This window comes from Pleurodeles waltl, chromosome 5 (assembly GCF_031143425.1).
Source record: "Pleurodeles waltl isolate 20211129_DDA chromosome 5, aPleWal1.hap1.20221129, whole genome shotgun sequence".
NCBI lineage: Eukaryota > Metazoa > Chordata > Amphibia > Caudata > Salamandridae > Pleurodeles > Pleurodeles waltl.
This window is the reverse complement of record NC_090444.1, coordinates 1,145,715,933-1,145,743,822: the sequence shown is the minus strand read 5'-3', so window position 1 is coordinate 1,145,743,822 and position 27,890 is coordinate 1,145,715,933. Positions and strand designations below refer to the sequence as shown.

Genomic DNA, 27,890 nt, shown 5'->3' with positions numbered 1-27,890 from the left:
ATAAAGGGCCGTGCTTTTTCACCATTCCCGATATAGAACCCCATCTCGCCAACAGCAGAACTCTTGAGTAGGGAAAGACAGGATACTATTTTGGAGCAACATAAGTAACATCACACGGAAAGAACCAACGTAGAGAATATATAAGCATACAATTGTGCATTAAGAAAAACAACCAAACAGCAGAACGGCCATTGTCCTCTTCATCGCTCTAGAAGTGGAAGCACAAAAAATTAAGCAGGATGCCTAAATGGGTTCCAAAACACATTGAAGGACTGCCGCTGACTGCGAAAAGGATTCTCAAGAGAAGGACCTGATCGGTTGTGTCAAAGGTTCTGGCGATGTGGGAAGTCTAAAGAAGATCTGTGGTTCAACTCTACATGCCCACATCATCTCAAAACCATCGTCAATTACTATTACCACAAAAAACATATCATGTTTTGAATGACAGGGTTGGCAAAATAATAATTGCAGACAGCCATGACCTCCAGCAGTTATCTTTATTTCCTTAGAAATTAACACATCAGTAACACTCACAACGTGTGTGATGGCAGAGTTTTACCAAGTTGAAGACATATGAATTATAGAATAAAACATGCATCACATTGCTCTAATCACCTGGTGATATTTGCATTGGGCAATGTACTCAATGCCTCACAGTGCACACTGGACTGGATTACTCAAAATCAGCTACACCTGGAGTTCTTAACGAGATGGAGCTCAACATCTCACATAAATTCTCTCAGCGCAGTATATATAACCAGAGGCTTCATCAAATCAACAATTCCTAGAAAATGCTCTGCCTCTTGCAGAGATCGGTTTATGATGAACCTCCAGCAATCTAGGCAAGTACTATAGAACAAGAAGGAGTTGTAAGAGCTGCGTCAATTTAGCACATATTTATTTTTTCAAAAATGGTAAAGGATATGGCAACAGCCTTATCTGAATAAAGGTTTTGTTGCAGGATAAGAAACACTTGCTTCAACATCAAGGCAGAGGCACTTTTCATGTGTTTGCTTTGTGGGCGTGAAATATTGATGCACTCTGATAATGGACACCGCTGGCGACCTTTGGATAGAAGCCTGCTGCTTGGATCTAACAGGTGCCACTTAGAGGAACTTCATTACCGATTGTTAGAAGCTTAATGAAAAGCTCTATTAGTTATTTATTTTAGGTACCTGGGATATAGCAGATTTTACTCCCTCCTACACCCCCCACCCCCACACACACACACACACATCTGAGCTCGTGATCATCCACCACTTACCTCCATTCGTCCCATCCTCTACACTACCTGACCTATTTCTATCTTTACATATTTGTTCCTCCCACTGTACCTCTCTAACCCACCCCACCTGTCATCCCCTACCTCTCTTTTTTCTCTCTCCCTCGACTAAGGAAGGTGGGATGTAACTGGAGGGGAAAAGAAAATAATGGGACAATACCAGCCACTAGATCATTTTTTATTTCATATTGCCCATAATTACAATTCAAGGCACAAGGAGGTGAAATGAACCATACATTTTCTTTTGCCAAATGCCAGAGTTTGGATTACAACATATATATATATATATATATATATATATATATATATATATACACACACACACACACACACACACACACACACAACTTTACCACTAGATTTTCTCTCCTCCTCAGGAGAGTGTCAGCATTACCTTTACGATGCCAGGTTCATACCCTACGCTACCCTACATTTTAATTCCAGCTTTTTCAAACTGCATTTGCACTGGACAGCCAATTCAGCGTTCTCCCACGGCTCCCACTAAAACCTTTCCATGAGACATCTCCTCTTTCTCGTCTCATGATTTCCACCTTCAACTCGCACTTATTAAATCAGCAACTGCCCCTAAACTGTTTCCCATCACTTCCTTTACCACAAAACTGTTGCTCAGTTTCTTGTCACTGTATCACATTTGAGAAGGCCCGTCATGTGCACAAATGCTATGTGCCTTGGGTTGCATATTTAAATCTATCCAAGGCATGATAGATAAGGACCTGCTTGTCTTGTAAGTACTGCCTTCAGAATCCAATGCAAGTAAACACGCTGGAAAAACTGATGTGCTACAGAGGCAGATGGATCATCAGGCAAAAAAAAACAAAAAACTTCTGGGTGGTTCACTATCTATTCCCTAGCATCTGCCTTCGAAGTAAGAACTGCCCATTTACTGTATTTTCATTTTTTAAAAGTGTTGCAGCTTCCCTACAACGACGGTATTATGCCACCAAAAAGAACAGAAACAGACTCTCCTCAAATCTAGGGCAAAGAGCACTTCTACTATCCATAGGGTGTTAACACTTCCATTTCCCCATTGTGACGACTTGTCAAGAACTTTAAGCATCGGCAGGGAGGCAGGTGGTTGGAGTGGTTATAAATTTAGAGAGCGATTGCACAGAGGCAATCGCCCTCTAAAACCAGCAGCGTGTAGAGAAAAATACAAGCAGGCAGGAAGATGCTCAGATTTAAAAAAAAAAAAAAAAAAACAGGAAGAGAGACCACTCCCTTCCGGTGAATTTCGCGGGAATCACTGAGCAATGCAGAAGAAAATGAAAGGGGCCCAATGACCCGCATTACACATAATAGGCGGCGAATTGGACGCCGTTTCGGTTTAACATGCGAGCTGCTGTATTGGGGCTGCACATGTGCGAGGTCATCGATTTTACTGCTAAACACAAGTTTATTTAGTTGGGCACTCAGATTCCTCATAGAAAATGGTTGCAATAATTTCCGTAGGCCAACTACTCATCTTCAACGCAGGCATCAATATAAAGCCACACCAAACTCCCTTTAGGAGGGCCTCGACGTCTCTCTTCCATACGATAACTCCCACGCACATGCATCCCACAATGCAGTAGGTCGCGCCACAGTGAGAAATGTTGAACGAATGAGCAATGACTGCAGCGCGGAACCGATTAGCACGTTAATGGTAAACTATGGCTGGGAAGGCATCACGGTAGAGTTGTGTAGGAAACACGGCACAAAGCTATTGTTAGCACGCCCTATTTTAAGAGGCGTCGTGTCTGAATAGGCTTCCTGCAGGGCCGGTGTGCGGCACAGAGCTCGGAGAGAAGCCCCACGGACTCTTCAGCACATCACACCAGTCCAGCAGGGAACCCCCTTAAAGCCTCTCAAGCGAGACTCAAAAGTATAAAGGGACGTAATCCCAGTCCACAAGATTCGTGCATAATAAAGAAGATTTGACTTCTAAAGAGTCCTTTCTTTTAAGTTTATATTGGAGGTGTATATATGCTGATATTTTTTTAATCGTGATAGCAGTGAAGTGTCTACCCCCGCCTGTTGTTCACGTTTGTTCTCCAGTTCACTCTTGTAGATTTCGGGGTCAGTGTTGCTGCTTCAGACACATTTTTACTCCCGCTGGATAAAGATCAATGCTTATGCTATCACCGGAAATGGAGGGCATTTTACTTTGAGATGCGAATAGAGTGGTGGATGATCCACTGCAAAGCACATTGCCATTACAGGCATACGTTTCCTTTTTACAGTGCAACCATAAAGAAATCAGATTAAATTCTAAAATCTTTAAAAAAAAAAAAAATACTGATCAAGAAAATTAATACAAAGGATGAGTCCTCGATCACCGGGAACTACGCAGGCAAGGGTGCATTAAAGGACGAACACGTACATGCAGAGCACAAGTGCATACATACAAGGTCTGGCATACTAATCCACAGAGAAAGGTCTTATATAAAAATACATAACTAAAGCAGCATACCTAGAGAAAAGTGCACAGAGCGTATGCACTCTAGCTATATATACAGTACACGGTGCATGCAAAAGACCAGGGGTCGTAAATAAATTGTAAAGGGCACATATATGCATTTGGAATTGTACACAAATACAAAAGGAAGGAAAAAAGCATATACAGGTGTGGCAGGATGAATACATATATAGGGAAACCGTACAAATACATACATGAACAGCACCAGACCCCACAAAGTTAGAACACTTCTGGACTGAGGACATTCTGCCAGGAAGAAGAGCTATATACCATAGGAGGGACTGCTACTCTGCCTGTTGCTTTGTTGTGCTGGCATGCTGCTTTTGTCCTGGGAGTGAAAGGACTGGACTTGCTTTCCAAGTTTCTCCAAGGGCTTGAACTGAGCTTGCCTCCTGTTGGAAGTCTCAGGGACATCAACAAATCCATCTGGCAGTGCCTGGACTCTTCTGCTGAGGGTCCTGACTTGCTAAGAGATGCCAACTCCAGTCCCTGGGCCCTTGGAAGTATAAGCTGGTGACTTGAAGGAGACAATCAGTGCATGCTGTGCCGCGGCAGAAAAACCAATGCAGGGCCTGTCTCGTGGCTGCAGAATCGAAGCAGCGCCGCGCCTGTTTCCCCGCGGCTCGATCAGCACAGCGCATCTTCATTTTCCACGCAACGTCCCCGGGGCATCAAGTGCTCATCCACCCCACACTGCAGTATGCAACCGAGGCTGTGTGTCGTGAAATCAAAGCATTGCGTAACCTCCCCTGCAAAGAAAGAGTTGATGCATCATCTTCCCTGAGCAGTAAGGAACAGACACGTCGCTTTGCGTTTCGGCTCCTCACCTCCCCTGCAGCCCGGAACCTTCTTTGCTTTTGACCCATCCTATTTACTTTGTGCTAGAAAGATACATCCATTGATTTCTATGGATTAAATATCATTGAAACCTTTAAAAGTGATATCTTTACTTGGAGGGGGGGGGGGGGGAGGGGGGTGGTGGTAGTTGTGTGGGTGGGTATGTGTGTGTACACAAATACTTTACACATTTCCTCTGAGATTAGCCTGACTGCTCATGCGAAGCTACCAAGGGGTTATTATAGCTGTGTGGCTCCCTTACTCTGGCTAGAGTGAAGGTCCCTACTTGGACAGGGTTCAAACCACTGTCAACTAGAGACCCCATTTCTAACACTAATGAATCACTACATATAACACACATCAAGAAATGAGATACTACAAGTGGTGAATGGACTATTACCCCTCCACCACTGGGACAAAACAGCTTGGTTCACCTCTAAATCGATCATTCCAAGTATAGAATTTAGGGGCAATATTGACTGTTAAATTCTACCATTATGCCCCCAGAATATCAAGTTACCAGTGGATCCTTTATGATGAGGACATTCTGTGTGGAATTTTCCCTTTGCTTAACGATTTCTTTCAAAGGGTGTGAGTGACAATTAACCTTGTACTTGTCAGTCTAGACTAAAATGAAGGTATTTATCTTTGATCCTTTCTCAATGAATTTGAGGCTACAAAGAATCCAGAATACAGCTGTTAGATAATTCCTCTACCTGAGTATCTCACTGTTTTTTTTCCTGGGGCCAGGGCTTTAAGTGGGACGGGCCTTGCCGGGTTCAGAGCCAGCAGTAAATAAAAACGGACTTTCAAACAGTTCCCTAACTGGCCCTATTTTCTTGTCTTTAAGTTCACAGACATAAACGATGTTTGAGTTACCAAAAATCACAGTAAAAACCCTTCAGATAATGCAACCCATTGATGAAGTCTCTATTTACATTTTTTGCATTCCCTCAAATATTTTTCCCCAACACGGTTTCTGTAGTTTTTTGTCCAAGTGACATATGGCTGCTATATAGTGCATACTGTGTCCTGAGTTGCCGCCAGATCTCTGGGTTTGTGCACTTTGTGGGTGGGTATTTATGATGGGAAAGACTGAAAGCTCTGCAGCAGAGCCTGAAGGCAGTGTGTATTTCACTGTGCCTGTCAATGGGTCATAAAGGTCTTCAAACTACACTCACTTACAAATATTGGTCTCTCTGCAATGCGATAGCCACACACGTACAATTTTGATTCTATGGTAAAATGTATGACGGAGGTACACAGTTACTGAAATACTGGCTGTGCCGCAGGAAGAAAAAAATGCAGTGCTCCCAGGTTTTCTCCCCCTGCAACGGAAAGAGAACCTTGGAAGTTCGTGCTTTCTAATACCTAAATTCAACTACATACAGCCATATAAATGAGGTTCTACTTGTCTCCTTTCTTCTACCTTCTCTCTTTCTGTGGATTAACCAGATTTAACCTGGAGGTCCAATATTTTATATTCCATGATTTACTCTGAAAAAGGTGGCTGTTGAATCATACTTTTGCCCACCGAAACACGCGTGGGCATATAGGTTTAAAAATGGCGCATAAGAGTTAATTGACAAGGCACAAAGGTGGACTATTGTTAATTATAAGAGGTAACTGACAACAAACATAAGGTGAAATATGTAGATCATTAAAACTAATTTTTGAAGAACAATATGAACTAAGAAACAGCGTATTTACTTCTGTTAAGATAAAACGCAGACAATCGGCTACAAAACACAATGTTGTTGAATGGAATTAAAAGCATGGTGAAGAACTTTGATCACTAGCATATTTTTGGCTGTTTAATACACAAGGACGAATCAACAACCTTGTCTAAACTATAGGTTCTAGTATAATAAGTGTGAAATTTGAAGTGACGCTATTTTTGAGTTACAACCTGCAATAAACAATTGATTTAGTATTCTTTAGTATACGAAAATACTATTTGTTTTCTAGAATTTATGTTTAGATTGTCTGTATAACTGTGGTGTTTATGCCTTTAAGCTATTACAACTGGTGTCAATTGGTTTCTATGTTAGGAGTTTTTATGAATGGTTTTTCAGTATGTATGTAGCCCTGTATGAGTGACGGAGTGATTGTAGTGCCTTCTACCATGCACCTTCAGAAGTTTTCGTTAGTATATTATCTTTATTTAATTTCTATTCAATTATTTGCGAATAGGAGATATTTTGATACGTCTATAATAAAGCTACGCATTTTGATTTATATCTAATGTATTTTGTTTGAATTTTTGGCTTTAAGAATACTTTATTTAAATTGGGTTACGAGGTACATGTACCCATATTAATAATTTTGGAGAGAATAGTTAGTTACATTATTTTTGTGTTTCCCTGGGTGCGCTCTCCTTATTTTTCATGGGGCCCTTTGTGTATGTTTCGGTGCTTCCAGGTGAGCACATAGGGGGGGGGGGGCTGGGGATGGGTGTGTGTGTGTGTGTGTGTGTGTGTGTGGATTATGATGAAAGCACGCACAGAAGTAGAGAATGAGAATATGGGCCCATATGTACGAAGGCATTTTGCATTTCCTAATGGTGGCATTTGCAATTAGGAAATGCAAAATGCCATTTTGGGATGCACAAAAGGTATTTGCTGTGGTGCAAAATGTGATTTATACCTAGCAGAAATCGCATTTTGGAAATCCAAAAATAGGAAATCCCAAATTGGGATTTCCTATATGTGAATCGCTAACTGCATGTACAAAGAATTTCCTAATTGTGACAAGTTGCAAAATGGCCATTTAGGAAATGCAATTACCATTTATTCAGCACTGGTGGGAACCAGATGCAAACTATAAAAAGGCACCCAAAATGCATCTGGCTCTTTCACGTATGCGGCATTATACGTTCTGCCAAGAAAGATGAGGACTTAGGCAGTGAGGCAGAGACGGAGAAGGAGACAGGAGAGGATACTTCTCTGCCTGTTTGGACAGGCAAAGAAGGAGATTCAGGAGAGGTACAGACTCAACAGTCAGGTGATACTTGATTTAGTTGCTGAATTACAACTTCAGCTACTGGCCCCAACACTCAGAAGCAACACAATCCCACCACGTGTGCAGGAATTGTGTTGCTTACACCTCTTAGCCTCAAGTAATTACCAGGGGGTCACAGCAGTTGGAGGGTGACACAAAGTGCCCTATCCAGGTTCTTTTACAGTTTCCTGGACATCATGGTGAGCAAAATCAACCACTATATAACATTTCCCAGTAAGCCCCTCCCCAAAGCATTGCAACAAACAAAACTGATGTTCTACCGGGTAGCGCAGTTTCCCCAGTGTTATAGTTTGTGTTGATGGCACACATGTTGCTATATGCTCCCCCCAGCTAATGAATTCATTTAGAGGAAGAGCTCACACTCACTCAATGTGCAGGTAGTGTGTGATGTCACCTATATCATAACAGACCTTGTGGCCAAATTCCCAGGCAGCACCCATGACTCATTTATGTTCCACCACGGTGGAATACATATCTGAGCAGCACAGGGTGAATTTGGCGATAGCTTCCTACTAAGTAAGAGATTCACAGACACAATGCATGGGGGCAGGAATGTGTGTGTGCCAAGTAATCTAATGGTGTACCTTCTTATACCCTTAAGGTGATAGTATATATGCCTTACGTCTCTGGATCCTCACACACCCCCCTCTGACTTCACGCACAAGAAAAGAAAGGCAGCACAACAGAGCACAAAGGACAACATGCTCCATCATAGAGAGGACCCTGGGGACCATGAAGTCCCACGTATGCTGCCTACACAAGTCCCGTGGGGCTCTACTGTACAGATTGTATACATGCTGCAAGATCATCACCACATGTGCCATACTGCACAACAATGCAATGAGGAAGGGTCTGCACGATATCCCAATAGAGCCTGGGACTAAATCTAATGATGAATTACCAACACTACAGGTGCAGCAGGAGGGTACACATGCAGCAGAGAGACGTGCATGATGCACGGCGATAACCAACAACTATTTCTGGGTAAGAGATTTGAAAACCTCCTAAAAAAATGAGAAACAAATAATAGTCGTTTTGGTGCACAACTGAGTGACCACCTTTCATTCAGGAGGCTACAACATTGTTCCAAGCAAAATCAACTGCATCCTTGAGGATGATACATTGTTAACCTAAGAACAACAAAGTAAGGTGAAAAAAAGGCAAATCATCCCACTGAGTATCTAGAGAGTCGCTTCTTACGGCCCCATGGGTTGGGTACTTTATCATCAGCAGTGGCTTGTGGGACTGACAATGAGTCATTGCCAGACGTGTGGCAGTATGAACGCCAGGTACTGCTTGGCTCGGGAACAGATATGCCACTGATGCTAGAACCCTCCTGGCTCTCAGGATGGGCTGGGATGTTGGAGATGCAGAGGTTGTGGTCTAGATGTTCTCACATGCAGTGGTGACCTGCATAAGCCCACAGGTGATGTCCTGGCTGCAGTGTGCCATGTCAATCTGGATACTGACAGGCCACCTTGCCAGCACTGATGTTGAGGTTGCTAGCTGGTTGACAGAGCGGGTGAATGTGTCACTATGTGCTAGGTCCTGTCTGTGCCTCTGACGCTGCACACAGTGCTCCCTCTCAATTGCTGCTAGCCACCGTTCCTGCCCTTTCTTTATGTTGTTCAGCGACTTTGACATGTGTTGCAGCTGCCTACTGACTGTGCGTATCTGCAGGCACTGTGTGGAGATGATTGACCTTCCCAGGCCAGCATGCACAGGATGGGCATTAGAAATGTCATCTGATTTAGTCTTTGGACTGTCTGCTAAGGTATAGCCTATGCGCATTCGCTATGTCCTGGTCTCTGATGTAGTGTGGGCCTTGCTTTGCAACTGTCCCTCATCTCTGACCTGAAACTCTGGCAGTGCTGAGATGGTGTTGGGACCTCAAGGACCACCTCACTGTCAGTTGCCCATTCAGCTGCCACGTCCGGGCTGGGATCTGTGAAAATCATGTATTTAATTTATGTAAATAAATGTGTATAGTTTGGGCACAATATTGTTGGGACTCTGCTGCATTGCCTATGACATGTTTGTGTTGTACAGATATGTTTTGTGTGGTCATCAACACTCAGCACAGCATGTTAATGATGTGTACTACAACTTCCATGATGCATTGCCTGGTTTGGCCAAGCATCTCAACTGCGTAATTTAGGCTTTGAAATATGATATGTGGATTTGCTAACATTATGTCATGTATGGTAAATAAAGGGGAGATTACCTACCATGGCTGAGGTCTGCTGGATTGGAGGTTTCAATGGCTTCTACTCATGCCACACTCTTGGGTTCCAGGGTCCCCTCTATGAGGCTCCTAGGGAGTTGACCTTCTCCAGGATGGTGTTCCAGGTCTGCGTTTTTGTGTGCCTCAGGTACTGTGAAGGAGGCCTTCCTAAAGAGTTGGTCGATGTGGGGGAGACATTCCTCAGTCAGGACCTCAAGTTCCCTCTCAGAGAACTTGACCTTTCTCTTTCTACTTCCTGAGTCCCTCTCCCCATCTTCTCTCAACATGAGGATGTTCAGGAATTGCCAAACACACTGCAGGTAGTAAGCCAGGTGATCTCTTCACTTCCAGCAGCATTTTCTAAGACTTAAGGGTGCGGGCCACACCCTATATTTATAAATTTTCTGCTCTGACATCATTCAGCAACAAAAATGTAACATTTCTTATTTATTTCAATTTTGTGTTTTTCAGTTTTTGCAGTTTCCTAATAGCAAATGCAAATCCATATGAATCGCAGGTTACATACATTCTGTTTTAAAATTCCCAAATAGCGATTTCTACAGATTTGCAATTTGGCAATAGCCATTTCAGAATTTCGTACATATGGGCCATGGTGCTGAAGAGCAAAGAGGTGAAATGTACACAACTGAAGAGGATTTCAGGCTGATATGAATAGAAAAAAGGAGTATCTAGCAGCATGAGAGATTGCAGAGGAAAGTGGTGGGAAGGGGGGGAACAAGCATGATTGAGATACTTCGACGATGACCACCCTTCCCACAGACCATAGACGTTAATAATTCATGGTCCAGTTTTCTGAACTGAAACACTTTCAATGTAAATTATTCAAAACAAATTAATTGTTATTCATTTATTTTATACTGCTAACAAGCACTGGCAAAGCCAACAGATTTTTGTTTTGGGTATATGGCAGTTGCTATGGTACATGTCTTGATGGAATAACAGAACGAAAGGCACCCAAATATTGGTCAGGTGCAAACTTTGTGATGCACTTATTTTAGATTTCATGTGTTAAGGCACACTCCTAGTTATACAGGCCTCTCCTCTTAAAAAGGACTGTAATTACGCTTCTTTGACCAAACCACTTTTAGCGAACCCACACCTTTTTCATCATACTGAAAGCACTGCCTGTGGCAGTTCTTTTTTTTACCTCACTGTGATTTGAGTTCTGTAGCCTACAAAAATGTCAGTGTCTCTATGTGTGCATCAGTGAGTGTAAGGACATTCCACTGTACCTGTCTGTGAGCATATCTGTGTAGGCATGTTTGCACTTATGATAAAAGAAAATCTCTGTCATGTTACTGAAACCTTCGACTGGTTAAAAAAAAAAAAGTGATCCAATGTGCACCCTTTTGCTGCTTGAATAATGTGGAATGGAGATAACAACTTTTGCACCACCCACGTTAAAGAAATGTTTGTCCATCAGGTAGAAATTGAGAATATTGATTGTAAAACCACTGCTAAACTTGCACAAAAGGCTATTTTTTGTTTATAAAATAATTTCAGATGTTTAATAGAGATGTCAAAACAAAAATGACGTATCAGCTTCTTAGTACACTATCTGTGCTACTTTTGTAACAATAAAAATAGAACGTTTTTATTTAAACAACTCGATGTTTTGACATTTGAAAGCGGAGAATAGAATAATAGTGAAAAGTACGGTGGTCCATATTGTGCCCTTCTGCACATACTGTTTAATCCATTCCCTATTAAACAACAAAAATTGTGCTAGTGGATTTGCCCTCCTTCATTGCACACGTGCAAAGTTTCTCTAACGTGGACCCAAAAGTATCAAGTCACTATCTTCTAGGGCAGATCCTGTAATACAAAGATTTAGCCCAGAAGCGCATGCAACAATGAGACATTTGTTACATATACTCATGGGAATGGACGCTGCCCAGAAGCACGAACACACTTTGTTGAACTGATTATATGACCAGATTGAGCACTACTGTTCATCCCCTGTATAATTTCACAGCACAACATCTCTCACAGATGATCTGAGACACACCTTATTTATATGAAAGCCTTAAAAAGCTTGTGAAGTCTTCTTTTGATAACTTCAGACGGAAGAAAAGCATTGAAGCAGATATAAGGAACATTAGAGTGTAATTCTTCAATCGAAACCCTCTTTCTGAGTGGGGTTAATTTAATGGGAAATCAGAAAGAACAATTCTATTTTCAAATGTTTTTCATAGTATGTAACTGGGTTCCGCTCTTGGATTTGGGCTGAGAGCATTCAATATGTTAGGACCTGTTATGAACAATGATTTGCCACATGGTACATTGTTTTAAAAGATCACTGGTTAATCCAGTTGGCGGACGTTTTTGTCAGTGCTCTGGACAAGGTTTAGCAAGGTGCCATTTTCTGCAGAAAGTAGGGCCTCTGGCCCACTCAGTATGCTTCAATGGTAGTGCATTAAGGCTAAAATATTGTAGGGCAAATAACTAGAGTTGGCTGCAGTCAGATCTTCCGTGCAGGAAATTTGTCTTACTGGTATATTTCATGTCCCAAATATAACTAAATGGGAGAATTTCAAATTAATTCAGAGGGAAACGATTAGGGGATGCTATTCTGCAAGACTACCTCGAAGATTTTTTTTTATTAATATAAAAGCATCTCAACCATAAAATCATGTACACTGAAAATAAGGAATGGGTTAAGAGTCTCTTTATTGCTCTTCCTCTTGCTCTTGCCTTCCTGTATACCACCTCTGTCTTTCTCTCTCACCAGCCTTCCCTCTTCCCACGCCACCTCTCTGCCTCCGCCTTCCTCAATCCCAGTCTCCTCCTCCATGACTCATTGTCCATGTCCATGTCCCTCACCTCCTTGTATTGCAGAAACTTGGATGAGCTGGGAGGGGAGGGAATGAGTAAATAAACTATGAGCTAATCAGATGTTTAGAGGGTAAGTAAAGACTTGTATTCATCGGACACAAACGCCACTTCAGAAATTCTCTGCTAGGTCAAGCAGAACGTAAGCAGCGCAGAGGCGGGCACTCACTGCAGCACACACTTTTAAGACTGAAGGATTCACACAACAGGTCTGTTTAGACTGACTGGTAGCTACAACTAATAGAACTATGAATTTGTATTTGTTCTACCCTCCCACCCCCTTGCACCCATATTAACATGCTAGTGAGTAAGTTTGGATGTACTGTAGGGCAGTGGTTCCCAACCTGTGGTCTGGGGACCCCTGGTGGTCCACGAAGCCTCATAAGGGTTTCCGTGACTGCTTAGAAAAATAACTAATATTAACAGATCAATAAAGTGGATATAAATAAAGTGGCTAAATGTTACAATTGACATTTTTAAAATGTACTGTAAATGTCAAGGACTTTGAAATTGGAGGCTAAACATTAAATTAGTATCCTCAGATTTGTTTGTGTGAGCAGTGCAGGCACATCAAACAGAATATAGTATGGGCGAAGTGTGGCTTCCATTGAATTTAGCAGTTCCAACTTTCCAATTAAAATTCAACATTTTTCTTTTCTTTTATTTGTTTGCAAACTAAATAAATCATGTTATTGTTTGTGTATGTGTTTTATGAATGCTTGTTTTTGTATTTTGTGTCTATTGTATTTCCGTTCAAATCATTGACAATGTTTATGCCAGGGTACCCTGCTTCCTTCCAGTAATGCTTCTGTTGGGGGCGGGAGGTCCCCTGATTCCAATAATGATTCAGTGGGGCTCCCAGTAACAATAAAGTGGGGGTCCACACAAGTCAAAAGGTTGGGAGGTTGGGAACCACTGCTGTAGGGGAAATGAAACATGGCAAAAGTATTGGCCCAATTACAGTGCAAGGCATGCCCAGTGCTGCAAAGAAGAGGGGTCCTGCTGGATCCCAGTTCCAGCAGATATTTCGGGGCCAGATCTAGCTGACTCAGGGAAACAAGCAGAATTTGTCTTGATGTCAGTTTCTAACACTGGAACATGATTCATCAGCGGCCGCACCTTAGATGCTTTCTGTTCTGAGCAGCACTATTTAGGAGGTGATAGTGTTTTCTTATTTTTTACATCCAGCTGGGCCCAAAACAAACACCCAATTTAAAAGGCCATCAGCCCATTTTTATTCAAGTATCACTTGGCTGGGATCCATCTCGAGCCAGACACCTAGATGTCAGTGCAATGGAAGAAAACAAAGCACACAGCTTGTTGCCACTTCACAAGTACTTTAGAGAATCTATGACTTAGAGGAAAATGTCTGACTTTGTTGAACCCCACCATGTAAGAGATGTGCATGCATTATAATAAAAAAAGATGTGTGTGTGTGTGAGTAATTACACTAATAATGGATCACTATACATCACACATTTGGATACAATAAATCATACATGTGTGTAAATCAAGGTTTAGGAAACGTTAAATTAGTTATTGAGAGTTATAACATGTAGAAATCACATATTGTCCACACCTCTAAACATACAAAGTCAGGATATAAAACGTAATGCAGTGATTGGTGTGGTCTGTACTAACACCACTTTATTAATTTCGAGTGGACTCCTTCTTTGCAATCTTAGAAAAACAGACTAGGAAAAATACAATAAGGATCTGAACTAATGATTTAAGAGTTTGTGTTCAGGTCTTTGATGCTGGTAAATAGATCACTGTGCTATATTAAAAGGACTGCAACGTATGAATTGGAAGTAATAAAATGATCCTTGTGTTCAAAGCGGTAGCCCCCTTACTACATAAAATACAAATGTGTGATCTGCATGCTCCACGACAGGCAGCAGTAGGCAGGTTAATCATCTGTGCTACTTAATGAGTCAAAACTGTGATTGGACCAAACACACTCTCCAAGAACTGCACTAACCACCAGAGTTATCTTATCATTACCATTATCCCCTCAAAATTGTTGGGCCTCCAAAGATCTCTACAGCAGGTGTCTAACCCCATGCAAGTTATTATAAAAAAACAGCTTCTTTGTGACCATTTAAATAAGCTATACCCAATCTACTGTCAAGGTACATTTGCTGACAATTACTTTACAGCAAATTTGTTTCAATAAATGTATAACTTGACTGTCAGGCTCTGATTTTTAAGTCCCCCCCCCCCCTCGTGATTGCACCCCCTTTCTTCTGCTACACTTAACACCCACATGTATTGGTTCCCGGAGTAAACGGTTTCCAATTCCAGCACTTGCTATGCCATCATCGGGCTTGTATTTTTGCAGTGCTATATCTGCTTAATATGTGCTTGGTGTATCTGGTGCGCAGCACCGGCACTTATTTTTAAGGGCCGGTATTTATTTTTCTGCATCAGGCATTTACTGCGAGCAAAACACACATAAGGGAAAGACGGAGGAAGAGAAAAACTAGAAGGCGTCACAAAGGAAGGAAACAGAAAGCTGCAGGAGCTAACTGAAGGGGCATGGGTGGCAGTAAAGGATTGAAGAGGCCCGGGATGGCTTCAGGATTACGCTGCATCAGTATTCTATGCTGGCACATTTAACAGTAGTGGCCGCGTGTTTCAGAGGAGAGCTTTGGGCACCGGCACGTTTTTATTTACAAATTAAGCATTGTTGTATCTACAACGCCACAAAAAGGCCCTGCGGTGGACAGACTCTGGGCACTAGTGTTTGAGTAATGTAGCTCACAACCAACCCGCTGACAGCTCCTAAGAGCAACGCACACTTGACGAGTGTGCCACAATGGGCTGCGTATGCCAGTCATGCCTGCTTGGAGATTACCCCACAGCCGGGAGGATGTGGTCCAACGCTACGTCAGCAAGGTTCCCGCTGCTCTGAGCAGGTGGCGCGCGCTGAAAGGACCGTGACGTCACCACGCCACCATTTTAAGCAAACCATTCATGCATTCCAGTGCGCCGCCTTAGCATGGAAGACCGTCGCATGCACGGGCAGAGCACAATGGAATTACCCCACTGCCGGTCATTTGCAACTAAAGAATAGTAACAAAAGACCACTGCAAGTTGTCCTTTGACTCTTGTCATTGTGTGAACCCGCTTCTTAGCACCACTGCAAAGATGAACAAAAGAGGTCACGGCGGAGAGCTAGCCTCAGTCACCCGAAAACACTGAAGGACCCGACCCCCCCTTCAAATCCCAAGGGAGTGAAAGGGTTGAAATACTCGAAGTTTGCACATTCATTACAACTCCGTGCCTGCTGTATATGCAAGCTTGCCAAGACGCCAGCCGAGCTTCTAAGAAATACTTGCAGTTCGCTTGGTGCCCGGACAAGCTTCATATCAACTATATTAAGCACTGCGTCCCCCCAAAAAAAGGACAACTTGCTGGGGTTGATTTCTGGTTTATTTCACCGTAATATGGCTTGTTCTCCTTTTTATATTTAACACCTCTCAAAGATTCTAGACCTGAAAATAATTGAGAATGTGAATTTGTGTTAACTCAGCAACTGTCCTTACACGTAAATCTAATTCTAACTGGACTAATGCTGAGGGATGTAATCGGTTATGCAACTTGGTATTTGCCATGCAAAAACCCAAACTACGGTTATAAAATAAAATAAATAAAGTACGAACGCTAGCACCGTTGTGCAGCGTAAGGGCCCCTGCGTTTTTATCATCGCCTCAGCTTGCATCCTTTTATCAAAGCTCACTTTCATCACTACAAGTAGCACCACAGAGCTCACAAGTTTCCCAGACCGTGCTTAAATATTCTTTGCACTCTGGGACTAGTCGCCCGGATCATATAATGGGGTCATGACTTCAAGTTCCAGAATGCATTTTTTTTAAAGGCAAATTATAAAATACTCGGGTATGGCATTGGGAAACCTGAGAGGTAGGACCCCACTCAGCTGTGGAGTTGTAAGTCAGGCCTCATTTACATTCTTGCAGAATTTCAACCACAGCAGCATACATCTGCCCCTTTCTGCATTCACATAGAATAAATTAAAGTCTGCCTTGTGGTAATGAGAGTGAGGGTTAATGAATGGAAGGATTCGTGTGACCGCTGTCACTATACCAGCGCTGCAAAACACTTGTGGAGATATCCACGGAGTGGCCCCATAAATTGCTTAATTTGTTATAGATCATCAGGGTATGACAACTGGTGCGCTGAGAGAGCACCTGCACTGGGTCAATTTCTCCTCGAATAACCTGGCAGTTATACCAGCAAATCCAGACGGAGCATGTAAGCTTAGTGACTAACGCTAGCCGACACTTCCTGTGATCTACCAGACATGATTTTCAATGTTGACAAGGTTCAGGGGTAGTAAGCGCTATATAAATACGATTACAATTACAACTGCGCCTTTCATCTTCCTAAGGTTAATAAATGAGTACTATTGAAATGAATAACACCTGTTCTTTACAGTTCCTAGAAAAAACAAATATGAGGTATAAAGCGCTTTAAATACAAGCATTTTTACTGTGCAGAACTCTCATGCAGCATTGCAGGGTACTGCTTTATAGATAGCAAAATCTGCATTCTCGGATCAGTCATACAAATAACACTTCCATCCGCCGAGCTTTTCACGAATGTACATCAATGAAGATTTACCACACAAACAGATTTAAAACAAACCACATTCTGTTGATAAATGTTTTAGCCGCTATAAACACAATGGCACATCGAAAAGGATGCCAAGCTGATCCAGAAAACTCAACCAAGAAGCAGCAGCGTTATGTTTGGGTTAACTCGTGTGCCTCTGGAAGGGCAGCTGCTCAGGTGGGGTGAGTCTATATAAGTTTCCAGGTGAGTGTTAACAGTACGCACGAGTGAGCCCTCTGTCTGCAAAGTAAGAACTCCGACAAACGGCCACAAAAATGGCTCTTTTTACATGACCTCGGAAATGGCACAAATATTCCCAGGTAAGCAGCATACTGTCCACTTTTACTTCTTATAACAAGGCCCAAACTCTCAACAATAAATAATGGAGTGTAAGGGGTACAAGCAAGGCCCGCGAAGGCTTGCATCCACACTGCCTGCCCGCAGATGAGTGATATCTGCAGTGAGTGACATGCAACGAGAAGGCGCTCAACCAGCCTTGTTAGATGAACATTTTTATGTCCACGTGCAATGCTCATGTCAAGAAATAAGGACTCCCTTTTAACTCCATAATGATAACCATTAAATCAAAAACAGAGTAAAATACTCTGTTTTCAGAACCTTATCCTGGACCTCCGATGACAGTAGAGGCCACTTTTTATCTGTTGAGCAGTGATCTATAAAAGTGCGAGCTCAGTGGGGGCGCTAGACTCACTGCCAGCAAGTAGCATCACATGCAGACAATGTCACAGGCCTCCCAAAACTTATAATTTTCTTTTCTTTTTTTTTAAATCTGACTTTTATTCCTTGAATGTGGTTCCTACTTAACTTGGTACACAAGGCAACCACCTAGTTCACCTTTATGGAGCGGTCGCCCCTAGTGGACTTGTAAAAACTGAAGAATATGTGATGAGGGTAATTACCAGATTCCAATTCCGACGAGCCGTCAAAGACTTTGAGGTAACTCGATTCACATTCATGGGATTCAATGTCCAGGTCTCCAAATTTGATGTGCAGTTTTTTCCCTTCGGGTACTTTGATACGCCTTTCACAGAAAGTGTCATTCGGGTAGGTCCCGGGGTAGTTCTTGGATGTTAATGTGCCGCTCTCCTTACCAATCACCACGTGCCCGCACCCATCTGTTGAAACAGAAGAAGGCACATGTTAAGCACCAATCAATACACAACTTCTGCTTAAAGTGAACGCACGCACATATTTGAATGAATGCACTTCATTTTTTCCTTTTTTTGCTGCTTTGAAACACTAAAACCACGCACATATCTTCAGTATTTAAAAAAAAAAAACTACATACACCCAAGCTAAGACAAAAGTTTTTTAATTTCAAGGGTTTGAATAAATCTCAACCAAACACTGCCTGCAGTTTCCAAGTGTGGAATAACCTTGAACAAGTCCATCAGTAGAGAGAGACTCTTTAGAAATATAACAAATATGTTGGTTCTTAGCTCCTAGGCAAATGGTGAGAAGGAACCCTTGTAAGTGACTTTTCAAATTCTACCAGGTGCACATTCATCAACAACACTGGACCAAAGTGTTTTAAAATTAACCATGTGCAACTAATTTCTCTAAAACTACAGTGGGGGAGGGAACTGGCAAATTCTATTAAATCTTAAGCAGTGCTGCAGACCCACTTTGCCTTAAGGTAAACTACAAGTCTCAGTATACTGGGGAATATTTTTGTAAGGGGTATTCCTTTGCTTTTGCCTTTGTAAAGAAATAAACAGAGTGCCAATTAGGCGGTGTTATATTAGTTAATTACTGCTAATAAAGGCATGCGGTAAGAGAACTGCTTTTCATAATTACTTATGAACTTCCATAGTAACAGAAACTTTAGTTTCTTTTCGGCAAACTTTATTTCAGTGGAGATGAAGTTGTTTACTCTTTATTTTTTTACCTTAAAATAATCATATGTTAAATGGAAAAACAGTCCTAAGGGGCCATGCATTGTAGAGGGGAAAAGGGAGTGCTCTTTCCCCAGTCCTACCTTTCTAACAATCACCAATAATAGACACTCGATAACGTTCCTTTGTTTGATGACCTCAGCTTGGGTTTTGAAACCTACTGTGACATCATTTCCCTAATGACACCTTACGAAAATGTGTATTATTCGGTGATCCAGATCAACATAAAATGCATCCGTTTTGTATTTCCACTACATACAAGAGCCTTTGTGAGTAATTCCACAAAAGTGTCCATGTAACAGAGTATTTCTTAGTTGTATACCCATGGCCATAGGCGATGGAGTGGAGAAGTGGAGCGGACTACGAAGATCTCCATTTTAGATGGATTAAGCTTTAGCAAACTAAAGCACATGCTCACATCTAAAGCCAAGATGCATTCCCAAAGGTTTAGTCCGAATAAGAAAACTAGGATGGACTTAATTTCTCTAATTTGAATACCAGATGCATAATTTTAAAACACAAAAGAAAATGGTCTGTAGATTTTTCTTTTAGTTTCCATACCAAATGTTAAAAGCTACACCAGAGCAGCTGTGTTGGCAGAAACAGTTACTGGTAGCAGAGGGATTCTGAAATTTAGCAATCATCCTAAATCATTTTTTCGACAGGTTGGGTGCCTCTCGGATTTCCAATGATCAAATATGTAAAGGGTTCAAGCAGGTTAGTAGTGTTGCAAGGACATGAGCACACCTCCACTGCCTCTCAATGTATAGTCTTATAGCATTCAGACCCCACTACTTACTTGTGGAACAAACCAAGCAAGGACATGAGTGATTTCAAGTGTACAGGTGCTGGTCTTTGAAAGGAATGAGTCTCTGACTAGGACCGTCAGAGGAAGACACTGGTAGAGAATGCACTCTTCAAATCATCAGTATAGTACCAAGCAAATCTTCTCTACCTCTAGTAGGTGCTTGGTACGTGGGCCTTACTCGAAGCACCCACAGGAAAGTTAAAACAAAGGAACAGGTAAAATCAGCAAGTAAACATGTAACTCTTAGAAGACTTAAGAGGTCATAAAAGCCAGCACCCTAAATAAACCGCAAGTTGGTATTGTGAATTTACTTGGAAAAACTCAATCATTGTCTTGAGGGCCAGAACCATCACTGGATGAAGGTACAATTCACCAGGCCCTATAAAACCTATGCACCAAGTGGTCATAAATATAGATGTCTCTAGGCTTACATGAACGCCTCAGCAGAACACAGCTGTCCAGGTGTCTTCTAGGTTGGTTCAGTCACTTTCAATGAGGGTTCTAAAATGCAGCAAGTCTGCAACCGAAGCCAGGTGGTATACAACAAGAGTGCCTAGAGACTAGAATAGTCTGTTATGGTTTACATCTTGGGAGAGTGCAAAAAACGCAAAACTACTATGTGCTTCTGACAGGGGAAGACTACCACCACTTAATAAAGGCCAGAGCCAACATCTTGGAAGTGGGCCTTACCACATTTATCTGAGGCAAAACCTCCTCACCTGACTGATGATGCATCAACAAAGAAATCAAAGGCGAAACCAATCTGCTCCACCATTAGACACTACATACAATTTCGAGACAATGTAGATTAGATACAGTCCAGAGGACAGAAGGTATATTAGGAAAACAAAATAAGAGCTTGACGTTACGTCTCAGCCATATTAACTAAAGACCAACAGTGGTAGTAACCACCTTAATCAGAGAGGCTAAGGCGAAAAGTACGAAGTTGGCCTGTGAATCCTTAATTAACTACTTTCATGCCAGAACTAAAGGACACACAAAACACACACCCAGTGCCACAAGCCTTAGAACCACCACACCCACACTGGCAAGAAATCTATTTTTGCACAAAATAATTCAATCACAAAAGGCGTAAGAGTCCCGGAGGTGCAGCAGAAACAAAAACAAACAAAAAAATCTAAATATTGACAAGTGGTACCTGAGATCTGTAATCTCCCTGGGAAACCGTGATGCTATAATCAGTCATCACATTCCAGAAAATCCAGGCAACTCAACCCTGGGCACTGCTCTAAATGAGAGGCATTATCCTGAATTTCAGAACACCTGAAGCCCAGGCTCCAATAGAAGGCAGAAAATAATTATTTGGCGGTATGTCAGAGTGCAGAAATAGGCTTGGCTTTTTGCTTCTCCAAGTGAATCAGATTAAGCTGTATATCCAGAACGACCAGAGAGCGTATTACTACAACAGTGGTTCCCAAACTTTTTCGATCCCCGGCTCCTTTGACCTATTGGCCGTGTTGGCCACGGCTCCCCATTATGTTACTTTTTTTTGGCGGGTGGGGGAACGTAATCCCAGCCTGTACCTGTACCTACACTATTTACAGTTTGACTTCTTAATTCTCTCGTTCAGGTTCCTGAAAACCATTTATTTTAAACTATTTCTTTTCTTTTGTCATACCCAAGACTGGCTGCAGTCCAATCTAACAAGAGAGACTTCCTCTTCCCCACCCAAAATAATAAACTATCTGTGAACTTAAAATAACAATGCTTTTGATTCCACAGGGTGTACGCCCTATATAGGCGTACGCTGTTTTACCTGAGGGCTTATTATGTCAGAGCTTGTAATTGCTTTGTTTTCGAGTGGACCTGAATAGTAAAAGAGAACTGCATTTTCAGCACAGATTTTTCTCTTTCTGCCAGTTTATGTCCTAGAAGAGGTAATTTCAGGGGGGGATTTGAAAGATTACATTTGAGTGTTAAAGGTAAATGAAAGTTTTGCTCATGGAACAGAAAGAGGGCATCAGGGACTCTTCACACACATACCACACTGGCACGTTGCGACTGGTCCCCAAAACCCCACCACATTCTGATTGGGGCACAAGTTACAAGTATGTTGCTGTCACACCCTGCCTGATACTTGAAGGATACACACAGCCTATCTACAGCAGGGCAGTATGAATTTCTTCCATCACACCTGTCCTCAATGCACTCAACACCGTGACAGTCAGCACTGCCAGTTACATGTGCTTTGATGGCATGAACAGAGCGGACAAGGCTGCCCCAGGCTCTCAGCTTGGCAGACTGCTCTTATATGCCAAGGACCCGGCACACGTAGTGTCATTCTGTCACAAATGCCGAGCTTTGTGGCATTAATTGACGTTTCTGACCTTCACCCTCTTCAGTAAATAGCAACACAATTAAAGACTGCATGTATGTGTACACAATGTTCAGTATCGATGGAGTGAAACTGTTGAGTACAGGTGGAGCCAGACAGCTCTCCTTATCTGAAACCCATATAAATGATCCAACGTATAGGGGATAGACATCAAAAATCACTGGGACACGTCGGGAGCACACAACGCGAGTATTGTTCAGCAGGCATAATTATGCCACCCAGATGCCAAGTTGGGCACCAATACACCCCACTGACTGGATTTTGCGTCTGTGCAAGTCATGACAAAAAGTACAGAAAGGTTTAAGCTTTCCTCCAAGCAGTATGGTTGTTCTAGGTTAAAAAAAAAAAAAAGCATCATCCTTAGACACGCATGCTTAAGTTTTGCCTCGACCAGAAGCACTCACTTTTCCAATCACAAAATCCCACTTATGCCACTCGTGCCATCTTTCTCGTTCTATGTTGGCAGCAAATTGCTGGTACAGCAACCACAAACCTTTACATCACAAAATACTTAACTTCCCACCGCCAACATGAACGTAGTAATCATGTATCCTGGATGGATTATAACCGTACTGCATGCAGCCCTCCACCCTTCAACAACTACTCTCCTCTCACACTAGCATGCAAAATACAACCGTAGACTGACCCACCACACAGCTAGTTAAACGAAAGACACAAGTCACAGACCAGGAGTTCTGGAATTTTGCGAATGTTATTTTTGTGAAATTGCACTCATTACAAGGAATTTATTTCGCTGGTACCTGGAGTAAGCTTCCTCTATGAAGGTATACTCCACACAAAAATGTCATGTGAAATACCCCCGGGGCCCTGGTGTTAACATAAAATGTCTCAGATAGGGGAATTTCATACTCCAGCCGGTCTCATACAGGGGAATGGCTTGCACATATATTCAGTATGCAACATAGTAAACATTTATACATTTCACATAATGCGAAATACAGGAATTTTAGAAGAATAACTCAGCACTGAGGCATAGCTGGCACCTCTTCATTCAGAACCTCTCCAAGTGCAATGCACACCACATTTTTGATACAGACCACCACCTACTTCACTTATCCGGGCTTAATCATCCAACCTACAGACACACACATCTCTGCACTGGCCACAGGACTTCCATGTTTGCAGCCACAAAAGAGAGCCAAAGTAAATAAATACATATGTTCAAATAAAATGGAGAACATTTGTCGGAAGGATCTGAAGAAACACGGGTTCAGGAGCAAGTGAATAAACATTGTACTAGGGCTTTTTGGCAGGGATTGAAGCAGAATCTCAAACTACTGCACCAATGCAAAATGGCATTTCAGATAACATTTCTAAACATGGCCTGCAGGAAGTTTAATAGTGCTGAAACATCAAAAGGACTTCCTTGCATTGCACTAAGTGTCATGAAAAGAGATAATGCGATCACCAACAAGATGGGGGAGGTATATTTCGAAGTCCGTATGGCAAGAAGATCGAGGGATTGACATATTCATTTCTGCCTCCGGCTGAGGTTCGGATCACAAAGGGTGAAACCTGTAAAACATGCATAGCAAAGAGCCCTTGGAAAGAACGGAAGCGTATTCTAGGCCAACGTCTGTTTTATAATGCGCGAGGGATTTATGACCCGTCTGCACTGCCTGTTAAATATTAACAAGCATATGGACTGCAGCAAACAGCTCCAGTGCCCTCTTCTGAGTTCACCGCAAAGGTGTTTTTTGTTTTGTTTACATAAAGATACGCAACTCCAACATTAAGTGAAACAAAACCAGAGGTACTAGGATGGCAAACTTTTGGGTTTTTTTTGGGGCGGGGGCGGGGGCGTGAGTTGGGGGCAGAAAAATAAATGTTTCCCATTTTCGGTACTTTCTATGCGTCACCTGAATCACCAAACGCAAACAAACTTGTCAGTTCTTACCTTGTATTTGAAAAAGCGCTGGGCTCCAAAGATTTTCATGGGCGCCTGTGGCTTGTGCTGCCAAGTGCCAAAGTTTCCAAATACCTCGGCTGCCTAGCCTCGAATCCTCCATTATCCATGTCCACCATCACCACACACTTCCTGTCTCTATCTCCCTCCTGCAGGTTCTTATTCATTCACTCACCCGACCAAGAGTTCCTGTTTGAAGCTGAGAAGTGCATGTGCATTCCCATTAAAAGCAGTGGGAAAGTGGTAAAAAGAATAACTGGTACAACCCCTTCCAAATTAAAGAAGTGCAGGTACTGAGGGCCCGATAGTAACATGATAGTACCAGCCCATTTAAAAGGACTGATATCAATATAAAAGTAGCTCTAAATAAAACTCGTTAACATATCCATTGTTTACCCTAAACTGGAAACCTATTTTTTGATATTTGGTGTACCTATTTGCCTCAATTCATATTACAATATGCCTCATCATTATTAACAATATTACAATGGGCCTCAATTCAATGACAATATGCTCCTCTGTTCATAGCAGTACGAAGAACTGGCTACTTAATTACAAACATTCCTGCAAAAGTCGTGATCCCGACTGAGACAGGTTTAAATGAAGTATTGGCAATGCCAATTGATCAATCTTATGAATGCACTGCCAAGCCAGACCTAAAAAATCATGTATGTTCATGATTGCCTCCACCCATTTGCTCTGTTGCCAGAGAAAACCACCATAGATTCTCTAGTTATCTTAGACACTTTTAACAGCATTAAAATGTGCCCCTTAAAAGGGCGTGCACAGGGAGCTGGATGAATAAACAAAATGGTCACAGCTGTAGGGAGTGCAAACACTTTTTTTGTGGAAGCACACAACTTCTGTCCAACCAAAATATGTACTCCTGGCTCCCAGCTTGTGGGCGGTGCCAAAGCTCCTCTTCTGGTGGTTCTCACATAATTGTCCGGCAGCAGCTGTGCTTTCAAGTCAGGCAATGAAAACTGTCTTACAAGGCAGAACCCAAGAACCCATAAAGAAATATAAAAAATAAAGGAGTTTACACAAACCTAGAGCATCCCTAGCACAAGTGGCCATCGTGCCGCAGGGTCAGTGACCTCTTAAGTATATCTGGGGGGCCCGGCAAGACAGATTTTGGGGGCCCCTGCTCGGGACAACTATACATTTTATTACCTATTTTCTAATAATTCAAGGCTTCTGGAGGTCAAACAAAACTGAATTGCCCTGAACTCAAAAATACATAAAATGGTGCTGGGAAGAGAAAGAAAGAGATTCAGAGATAGAGGCAGGAAGAGAGGATGTGATCAAGAAGTCAATAAAAGTGTGAGAGAGAGAAACTGCGATAGATCAGTTTGCCAGGGGTCCCTTAGAAGGTGGGGGCCCTGGGATATTGCCCACTTTGCCCATGCTGTGAAACACTTCTGAGTAGGATGTATATTCCTCTTTTTCTGGCACTGAAGTCACGCTTTCAAGCCTAGATATCAGATACAAACTGATTAGCCACACGAATCCGCAGAACACTAACCCTAAGGGGAAGAAAGAGTTGCTTACATGTCACACCGGCTCAATGGTATTGGGGCCTGCAACAGAAATATTACCTGCTGCTCCGACCTCTGAGTTTTACAATAGGTGGAGAAAGCAGATATTGGTTAAGTCTGCCCAAAGATCCAGGAAGTCTCTCGTTCTCAAACAGCATCACGAGCTGATTGTTCTAGTTCGACTTTATTTGCCTTCGCTTCACTCACTACACAGAAGCTCTACAGGCTTTCATCAGGATAGTTTGATCAAACGTGTACCAAGCCGATGGCTACTCCTTTCTTACCTGCAGTCAATGCCTGGGTACCAACATTCCCCAGCCATCTGTCTTTGTGAGGTATGTTTACATGTTTTGCTATCCAGTGCTGGGAGACCCTGGGCGAACAAGCGCTTTATAAGCAATCTAGACGTAACGACCTGTAGTTCTCTCCAAGGACTCACATGGCAAAAAATAAAGGAGCAACATCACCCAAAAGGAAAGGCAGGAAACAAAGCACAGAAATTCACTGGGCAAAGGGAAGGGACCTTCAATAGAAACTGACCAAGCTGGCCATTATTCGTGGGTTTATTAAGATCGGGAATTTCAGTCAGTGCTGTTTCAATGAATTAACTGGTGAATTTTTAGCAACTTCAAGAGATCACGTGTTCAGCACCCTCTTCCTAGCCAATGGCAGGTTCGTTTTGTTTTCATTTTTCTCTTGGCAGGGTGCCAGTATTCGTACAATAAGCTTAGCTGCTTGCCTGGCACAACACTGGCAGCGTATTCAGGGAAGCCTCTCTCTGCAGGCTCCCACCAAACTACCTGTAGGTTGCTTACATGTACTCCTGGCTGATCACTTTCACATCCTCAACCTTCTAAAGCGGCTCACTGCGTTCATCTACTGATGAATCTTGTCGCAGAAACTACATACATAACCTCACTGAATGTCTCCCAGCCAGTGCTTGAAATGAAAATATAGAGGTGTAGGTACTCACTATCCTAGGGTACCTTTTTGCAACCGAGAAGTGCTGGTGCTTCCCCATTAAAATTATAGGACTTCTGCAGAGAAGTGCAGGTATTCTTTTAAAAGTAAACAAACGCATGTGTTTGTACCAGACAGTACCTGCCCATTTAAAGCTTTGCTCCCAGCCCACACAACGAAATGTACAATCATGGCAAATGTCAACAGTTTAACTTGAGTTGTTTTCATGCCAGTGAAGATTTCTTTGGCAACACTTGAAATGTAAATGTTGCATTAGAGCCAGGATTGTATTTACCCAGTAGAAGGCACCGAAATGAATAATACTGAACGAGGTTGATTTCAAGACAATAAAACTAGATGAATAATATTTTTATCTAAAGTAAGCGTTGTCACCCTCTTTACTACTGGGTTCCTGGGATCTGCCTTACCATGGCTCTGCAAACTGGGCCAAGTACACCCTTTCCGCACTTGAGTCTTAGGGTAATAAATGAGAGCAGTTAATGGCTTCTCTGGGAGGTAGTGGGGTGCAGGCGGGAAGGGGGTAAAGAACTCAGCACTCAAGATTCGACAAACCCACCATAACAAATTGACTAGCCATAAGCTTAATTGTTTGGTTAGGAGAGGAACCCCAATCACACAACATAATGCCATACAGCACAATTTGGAGGACTCTCAGACACAGAGTAGCAATCCTGTTTGTGCTCATCAGTGAGGTGCTACAGTCTTTCAATTCAATTCAGTTTTCTAGTGTCTTCAATGTCCTCTGGGTAACACAGGAGCATGCACAGATAAGGCACAGGTGCAGTTCTTTCAATCCCACAATGCATAGATGCACACAACAGCCCAGTTTGCTTTCACCAATTCAAGATCACCTAGTAAAAGTTATTAGTTCATTTTTCCTCAGTTTCACGTCCCACTTCACTTTAGGCCGGGTTAGGCCCTGGGTTGCCCGAGTTCAGGCAGTGCAGGACAGGTGCATGCAGTGGTCTCATTTCTGCAGCGGTGGCTCTTGGACTGCGGAGGCCGCAACTGCAATATTAATCACAATGTTACAATT

General features: G+C 42.4%; 1 protein-coding gene across 1 annotated transcript in view; it reads right to left on the bottom strand.

The window, feature by feature from the left end:
- Positions 1–27,890, bottom strand: part of DCBLD1 (discoidin, CUB and LCCL domain containing 1) — a 205,572-nt gene that overhangs the window by 134,438 nt on the left and 43,244 nt on the right. The window contains exon 2 of the mRNA XM_069235368.1: positions 18,249–18,464. Coding sequence (XP_069091469.1) covers positions 18,249–18,464 — 216 coding nt within the window. The remainder of the gene's footprint in view (positions 1–18,248; positions 18,465–27,890) is intronic.